Source organism: Ahaetulla prasina, chromosome 3 (genome assembly GCF_028640845.1).
Source record: "Ahaetulla prasina isolate Xishuangbanna chromosome 3, ASM2864084v1, whole genome shotgun sequence".
In the NCBI taxonomy this organism is placed as follows: Eukaryota; Metazoa; Chordata; class Lepidosauria; order Squamata; family Colubridae; genus Ahaetulla; species Ahaetulla prasina.
This window is the reverse complement of record NC_080541.1, coordinates 231,817,643-231,825,855: the sequence shown is the minus strand read 5'-3', so window position 1 is coordinate 231,825,855 and position 8,213 is coordinate 231,817,643. Positions and strand designations below refer to the sequence as shown.

Genomic DNA, 8,213 nt, shown 5'->3' with positions numbered 1-8,213 from the left:
ATTTATGCAGTCGCCCATACTGGTGGCCATCACAATATCCTGCAGGCAATGAGTTCCACAGGTTAATTATGATGCATTTGAAGGAATGCTGCTTTTTTGCCAGTTTTAAAATCCTTTCCCCACAGCTGCTCTGCATGTTGCTTATGCATCTTCAAGCTGCTGTTTCACTCAGCCAAAGGAGTCCTAAGCCTATTGCAACCTTTTCCCACGGAAAAACCAAACCGGTTACCTCTCCCTCCTGGCTGTTCTCTGGTTCTTCGATCAGGTGCAGCCTGCGAAGATAAAAAACAAAGGCAGGCTTTCAGACCAGGCCTCCATTGGCCAGGTAAGACCTGGCCCTCCCAGCCCAAATTTTGCTCCTCTCGGTGGCTATTCTGTACTTACCAGCGGTTGCCCCAATCACTGAGTGGTTTGGCAGCACAAAAAGCACACCAGGCTTTGGGTGCTGCAGCCTCTACAGCCAGGCACTTTCTCACACAAGAGTGCTGCTCTTGCGCTCCCTGCCCTTATTTCTCTCCTGGTCACAGGCCCAACCTGTGGCCGGAAAACTTCTTTTCTTTGGAGGGTGCGGGGGGGGGGGGAGAGCTAGGGCTGTGCAGGCACTCCGTCTGAGGGCAGAATTATCCTCCCTTGTTTTGGGGTATTTAGTTGTTTAAAAAAAAAGAGGGGGGTCTGCTGGGAGAAAAGCCATCCCTAGAGTCTCAGAGAGATCAGTGTCACTTCCTAAGTGTGAATGGGAAAGGGGAAGGTGAGAGGGTTGAAAGTGCAGTAATGCACATGCCCTCTTTATCTAACAAGCCAGAAGGAGCAGCCACAGTTCCTGGTTCTGACTGCCCTTTTGGCAAACTTTCATCAACAGCCCACACAGAAAACTCAGCCAAGCACCTCCCAACATTTTCAGCGTTTTAAAATGTTCCCTGAAGTTTCAGGCAGCCAAAAGGCATCAAGTCAAGCAAACATTCCTTGGTTTTCAAAAGTATGGTTATTGTTTGGGGGGAGGAATGCGCTCTCAGTGGGTTCACCTACAAACTGTTTCTTCTACAAAATACTCTCTTCTATTGGTACAAACTGCTCATCTGCTCAGGGCTGCCCCCACACTGGCTGTTATGTTGTGGTCAATCTACAAGCTCCATGCACAAGTTAAAGGGGGGGGGGGCTAGCTAGGTCAGACTTCTTTCGCCCCTCCCCCCCAGCACTGGCTGGTACTGGCCATGGAAAAGAAGAAAAGTAACACCTCCCAATCCCCATACCTGGACCAGCAAGATAGCCATGCTCGGGGGCATGGAAAGACACCAGGATGAACAGCCCCAGCCCGCTAGAGGTCATCCGTGAGAATCACCTTGGTTCCGCCTCCCAGCCTCAAAGGGTCTAGCTAATCCACCTCCATGGTCCTCTGCAGCTGGGACCCCAAAACTACCTCAACAGGTGGGAAATCATGGCACCTCTCTGACCTCTCAGCAGCAGTTTTTAAAAAAAATAAATTTATAGATATTTCTAAAATTCTGCCCACCAGATGGCAAAGGCTGCTGTTCAAGCAGAAGTTGTGAGTCCAGGAGGACCACGTGACTAAGCAAACCCCTTCGACAACCACATGTGCTGTGTTGGAAATCACGCCTTTATCCACCCCCCAGCCTCTCTCGTTTCTCTCCTTTGTATGTTCTTGTTCGACCAACCGGGTACTAAGCTGCTTAGCAGGGCTGGTGTATGACACCTTGCAGGTTTGGGCAGGAAGGGGGAAAACAGCTTGCAGCAGCATACAGCCTCCACCTCTCTCCTAACTAGAATTTTGACTGGCGGGTGGGGTCTGTCTATGCCAGTGGTTCCCAACCTTTTCTTGTTTGAGGCACAACCTTTTCTTGTTTGAGGCACCCTTGGAAAGCCTTTCAAAAGTTCCCGGCACCCTTATAAGGAAATAGATATTTAAAATCTCCGTAGCTCAAAAGTTCCCGGCACCCTCAAAAGATCTCACGGCACCCCTTAGTGCCGCGGCACACTGGTTGGGAACCACTGGTCTATGCCGTTGTCCTTTGGAGGGAAGGCCCCACTCCAAATCTCTGGGCCTTCCACACGGCGATCAAAACGTGGCCTTGCCACAAACGGCCCCTCTGGCTTACACAGTCCTGTGCACAAGACAGTCCCTCGACGTGGCCAGGTGCGGCCACCATGGCCTCCCCACCTTGCAGGGTTGCTAGAACCCAGCCCTGCTTGTGGCCAAGAGGCAGCTCGGGCCCTGAAGTGGAGCCCCAAGATTCACTCTCCGCCACTGGCGTCTCACCTCTGGGCAAACTCGGTTTCGTTGCCTGAGCTCTCCTCTCCCAGGGGAGGCCCCATCAGCTGGCGCTTGGCCCTCAGGGCGGTGGAAGTCAGCAGGGGGGTCTGCAGGCGGCTACCAGAGGCGAGGCTGGTGCTGCCACTGTGCTCAGAGGATCCTGGCAAAGCAGGACGACAGACTGAATGCTTTCCACCCTCGGCTCTCCACAGACGCTCTTCCTTACAGAGGGTCTCCCGCTCACCGCCTCAGATCCCCCCACACCCACCACTCAAATGTCTCCTCTTGGAGGCCTTGCGAGGTTGGAGGGCCTCAGCCTCCTGTTGAGGGCTCAGGGAGTGCCGATAGAGCAGGAGTGAGGGCCAGCGGGGTTCATCTCTGCTTCCTGAGAAATGAGTTTGTCCCATCTTCTTCAAGTAGGCAAGGCTGTATGCAGGAGGAAAAGGACGGTTTCAGCTGGGAAGGAGGCTTTCCCGGGGGCTCCCCAGCCATGTACTCACAGCAGAGCCTTATCCGGAGGCAACAGTCTTGGGGAGAATTCACTCAGCAGCTCCAAGAAGGGCAAGTTGATGAGACCCAGACGGGGGTTGGGGGATGCTGGCTCCTCAAAGGCAAACTTTATGCCATCCCTAGAACAAAGACACTGTGAGGATGGCACAGCTACCTCCGCTCCTCCCCCCACCCCCATAACTGGACCCAAGCCCTGCTTTCCCTGGCCACCTCTGGTGTGTCCTCACTTGTGCAAAGCCACCAGGGCTGGGCGGTTCTGCAGCTGGTGCAGCCCAAACAGCAGAGAGAACCGCCGTGCCAAGTCCCGGATCTCCAGGAAGGCGGCCGAGTCTGTGGCCCCAGGTCCCTCTTCCAAGAAGAGCTGGGTCAGCAACTGGGAGCAAAGAGAAATTGGCTGGGCAGACGCCCTGTTCTCTAGCAGCACCACCACCACCACCACCACCCCTTACCTGCTGCAGGCTGAGTAGCAGTGTGTGAGCCCACTCAATTCGGTCAACTTGGCGGGTCTGATTCAGAGTTTCTTTGATGATGTCCCCATAGTCATTGTAGAACTGGTAGGAAAAATGGAGCACTGGATCCCTTCGTTTACAGCTTTTTTTTTTAATTACATAAAACAAAGCAGCAAAAACAATAGAGAGAGGACTACATTTACATGCATAGTAAGTTTTATACTAAAACAAAACGGACGCTGGCTCCCCTGAATGTCCATTTTCTAAGCGCTGCAAAGACATCCCACATATGAGTTAATCTCTCATCTATTTGCTCAAGACTGCATGTAATTTTTTTTTCTTTTTCCATGACCACGCCTTCTACTTGTTGTGGTCTTCAGTCTTTTCAAGAAGACATAGTCATCCAAGAACCTGTATCACAGGGAAACAAAAGAAAGAACATCCACCCCTGCCAGGATCAGGCAGCCAGGATCAGGCAGCGGGTTGGAATGTCTTTGCAGCGCTTCGAAAATGGACCTTCAGTTAAGCCAATATCAGTTTTCCAAAGCACAGCTCCAACATTCCACGTATGGGACATACCCCAGCTTACGGACTCTTGGCTGGGGTCTGACTGATCCCCTGGCCCTGGGTGGAAATGACACTTTGCAAAACTCTCCTCCCAAACGATGCTTCCGCAGAGGCAAAAGTGACCAATTTGTAATGTCTGAAAAGATGACAAAGACGACTATGTGGCTGTTCTACAAATGTCTGAAATCAATGCTTGAGTGGCCCAGGCAGCCATGGTAGCCGCGCTGTGAGTAGAATGAACCAAAATACGTCCAGGTAAGGGTTTGGCCTTGAGCTCATATGCTTGCACAATGCAGGCTTTCAGCCACCTGTCCACTGTAGCAGAAGAAACCTTCCAACCCATAGACGAAGGATGAAAGGATACAAACAAGGCTTCAGTCCGATGAAAGGAAGCCATTTTCCTGATAATACCTGCGGAGAGCCCTGCGAACATCTAACGTGTGCCATCTGACTTCTATCGGATGTTTTGGATCTGGACAGAAATCAGGAAGAATAAGCTCCTGTGCCCGATGAAACTAAGAATTCACCTTAGGAAGAAAAGCCGGGTCCATTCGTAAAACCACTCTGTTAGTATGGAAAATACAGAGGTCCTCCGGATCGATAAGGCCACCAGTGAAATTTGCTTCTAGAGCCTTGGCATCCAACGTTACATCACACCAGCTGTTATGGCTGCGCAATTGGAAGGCCGACTTGAAGTCAAAGTGGAAGTTGGCTTCAGCATCTTACAAAGGTTCAGCGCTTTTTGGAGAGACCTTGGAACTGGTTCTCATAGACGATAAGGACAAACAGAAGGTTTTACCTTCCTGTTACAAGCGACCTGAACGCGACCAGATACACGCCTCATTCGCAACGGCAGCCATTTCGTCAGGAACCGGGGACCAGTGGGTCCTATTTCCAGCAGTCCTATCAGCAAGGATATAATAGGCCCTTTGATAGGCAGTCTTTCCGGGATCGGAGCAGATGCCAAGTTCCGCAAAAGAAGCCCTTTGGAGGGGGCAGGTCACGGCCCTTTGGTCATGGCAAGTGATGCCATGTCCCCACTTCCCATTGGCGGGCGTATCCAACATTTCCACCAGCAGTGGGCGTCTGCCACGATTCTTCGGACAACCATTCCCGCAGCATCAAGGAGTTGGTGTTACAAGTGGACTCCAGCAGGTCCGTTTCTCTCCTTCTGTTGTCCCAACTGCGCAGGAAGATGATTTCCTGTATAGCCATTGTGTCTTAGGCCCGCTGTCACGCTTGTCCACTTCAATGGTTTCTATTACCTTTCCAAAAGGCGGGGTGCAGCAATTTGAAGGCCAAGGTGAAGGTAACATCTCGAGTCTGGTTCATTTCACTGGTGGACTTCAGTGGCCCTGCTTCAGGGGTTCCAGGAACCTGACCGGGTTGTTCTGACAACGGATGCAAGTCTTCCGGGTTGGGGCACTCATCTTCTGTCACAGGTGGCTCAGGGACACTGGTGTCCACTGGAACATATGAACAGCATCAACTGGTTGGAATTGAGAGCAGTGCGACTAGCCCTCCGTCACTTTCAGACCAAGGTGACAGGTCAGCATGTGTTAATGTTGACAGACAATATGGCCACAAAGGCACATATCAATCGAGAAGGGGGCACTCGGTCCAAGGCTCTAATGGCCAAAGCGGAGAGACTGATGCGTTGGGCAGAGAAGCACACGCTGTCAGTCAAAGCAGAACACATCTCCGGAGTCTCCAATGTCAAAGTGGACTGGCTGAGCAGAGAGCGCCTGGACCCGAACAAGTGGCGGTTACATCCTCTGTTGTTCCAGGAGTTTTCTCACAGGTTCGGAGTTCCCATTCTTGACTTCTTCGTCAGTCTGGAGAACACACAGCTACGGAGGTACTTCTCCAGGTTTCAGCTTCCAGGAGCGGAGAATTACAATGCCCTTCGGTGCCACTAGCTGTGGGGACTTCCCTACGCATTCCCGCCCATTCCACTCATCCCAAGGGTGCTTCGCAAGCTGTTGATAGAACGAGCGGAACTTCTGGTCGCTCCTCATTGGCCTTGCCGGTCTTGGTTCGCAGACCTAGTCAGTCTCTCTGTGTCCCTCCCTGGAGGATTCCGCGAGACAGGAACTCCCTCAACCAAGGGACCATCCTCCATTCAGAGCCCCAATTGCTCCATTTAACCGTTTGTCACTTGAAAGGGTTCTTCTGAGCAAGGTCAACCTTTCCGACAAGGTGATACGCACGATGCAAGCATCCAGACAGGGATCGACGAACAGGATTTATGACGCTTCCTGGCAAGCTTTTTGTCAGTGGTGTGCGAAGGTACTTATAAATCCTACGTCGGCTTCAGTTCCGGAGGTGTTGGAGTTTCTGCAAGTGGGACTGGACTACGGTTTGGTGCTGGCCACCTGACGTCGACAGGTGGCCACATTATCGACAATACTTACCTTGATTCCCATCGGTCCCTTTCTCAACATCTGAGGGTTCGTTGTTTTCTCTGAAAATTCCATCTCTTCCAGACACTCCTCCCCTTGCGAAGAACCCTCACCACTATAAGACTTGTGATGTGAAGGGGAAGTCTGTCTACCAGTCACAACAGGCTGAATCTGCTGAATAGGTCTGGTTGCCGGCAAAGGCACCTGACTGGTGTGCTGAATACCCGCTGCCAGCATCTTGGACAGGGTATCAGAGATTAAAGCCTGGATATCCAAAGGTTGAACAGACAAAGACTGTTCTTCTGCACGCAACCCTGCTGCAGTCGGAGTAAACGTACCCTCAGGAACCTGACAGCCAGACGCCAACTGACCACTAGTCCCCACCTGTGATGAGCTCTGGCCTGCCAAAGGATCAACTTGCACAACCTCAGGCAATGGCTGAGAAGACATTCCAGGCTCAGATGTAGCCCAACTTTGGCTTGCAGCAGCAGCAGCAACAGATTGCAATGGAAGTAACACAGCTGGAGGAGCTGATACTCGTGGCTCCCATATAACATCTCTCCTGCGCAGGCTGCACTGGTTACCGGTGGTCTTCCGGGTGCAATTCAAGGTGTTGGTAACCACCTTTAAAGCACTCCATGGCACGGGACTGGGTTATTTACGGGACCGCCTGCTGCCACCGATAGCCTCCCACTGACCTGTTCGCTCCCACAGAGAGGGTCTCCTCAGGGTGCCATCAGCCAAACAATGCCGGCTGGCGACCCCCAGGGGGAGAGCCTTCTCTGTGGGGGCACCCACCCTCTGGAATGAGCTTCCTCCAGGGTTACAATCACTCCCCGACCTCTGGACCTTCCGTCGCGAGCTCAAGACTTTTTTATTTCACCGTGCAGGGTTGGCCTAAGTTACTATTGTTTTAAATGGGGTTTTATCATTGTTTTTAGCATAATTTTTAATTGGTATTAGCCAAATAGAATTAGATTTTTATACTGTCTTTTAAGTTTGTTTATAAATATTGTTTTATGATGTCTGTAAACCGCCCTGAGTCCTTCAAGAGAAGGGCGGTATAGAAATTTAATAAATGAAATGATATGGCAGCAGATGTAGAAGCACGCAGATGTTCTGCAGCCAAGGTAGTGCGCTGTGCCTTATCAAACTGTTTCTCTAAGGCCTTGTGGCACCTGCCCGCAACTTTGTCTGCCCCTGCAGTTCGTCTTGCAGATCCTCCTGATGAAGGTCTAGCTTTGGCTGAGGCTTCTGGGTGGCGCCATCTTTCTCGCTGGGTGCCAATTTATGGCACTCCGCATTGAATACCGTAAAGCCGGATTTAACAACTGATCCCGGCTTCATTTCTCTCTCTGGTTGAAAGAGAGAGACAGAGCAAGGGGGAGGAATTGGGTAGATTCCCCTAGGGGCTTTGTTTTTGTAATACAAAGTCCTGAACGGTGAATCCCCTTATTTACCCCTCCCCCACCTCCAGTATTCTCTGCGCTCCTGAAAAAGCAGGAAAAGAGGAAGATGTCCACTTCTGCTAGCAATTGATTTTTTTTGTGGATACGAAAAGCAGGCGGAACAAATGTGAGGAGCAATTATTGGTTTGCAAGTATTTTTGATTTTCTGACTTCCTCCCCCCCTTCAGTTTCGTTTTAGAGAAACTGAAAGCAGAGCGATACATCAAAGGGAGCTTTGCTGTTGAATCGAAACTGAATGGAGATTTTATCTTATTGTGTTTGACTGTGGACTGTTGGATTATATTACGCTGTTTAAGTACTTTACAAGTGGGTTCTCAGCAGGAATTTTGTTATGGAGGTTCTTTCAGAAGAATGGGTTCGGGACGTTATACAGGACTACACAGAAAGAATGTATTTAATTATTCAAAAATACAAATTGATAAAAAATGGGGACGTTTTGGACGAGAGTTTGGAGCAAATTAACCAGTGCAATTATTCGGAAAATGGAATGGAGGATATACAAATAAAAGAGGATAAATATGAAGATTTGATCGTGAAGAAACAAGGT

The 8,213-nt window shown here is 50.6% G+C and overlaps 1 protein-coding gene across 1 annotated transcript in view; it reads right to left on the bottom strand.

Annotated features, from left to right (window-relative positions):
- Positions 1-149: 149 nt before the first annotated feature.
- The window catches only part of LOC131195107 (cohesin subunit SA-3-like), a 94,107-nt gene continuing 86,043 nt past the window's right edge, over positions 150-8,213 (bottom strand). Inside the window, exons 29-34 of the mRNA XM_058176736.1 lie at positions 3,229-3,330; positions 3,007-3,152; positions 2,770-2,898; positions 2,538-2,695; positions 2,276-2,429; positions 150-272 (exon numbers count right to left, since the gene is read on the bottom strand). Of these exons, the coding sequence (XP_058032719.1) occupies positions 152-272; positions 2,276-2,429; positions 2,538-2,695; positions 2,770-2,898; positions 3,007-3,152; positions 3,229-3,330 (810 nt within the window). The 3' untranslated portion in view covers positions 150-151. The remainder of the gene's footprint in view (positions 273-2,275; positions 2,430-2,537; positions 2,696-2,769; positions 2,899-3,006; positions 3,153-3,228; positions 3,331-8,213) is intronic.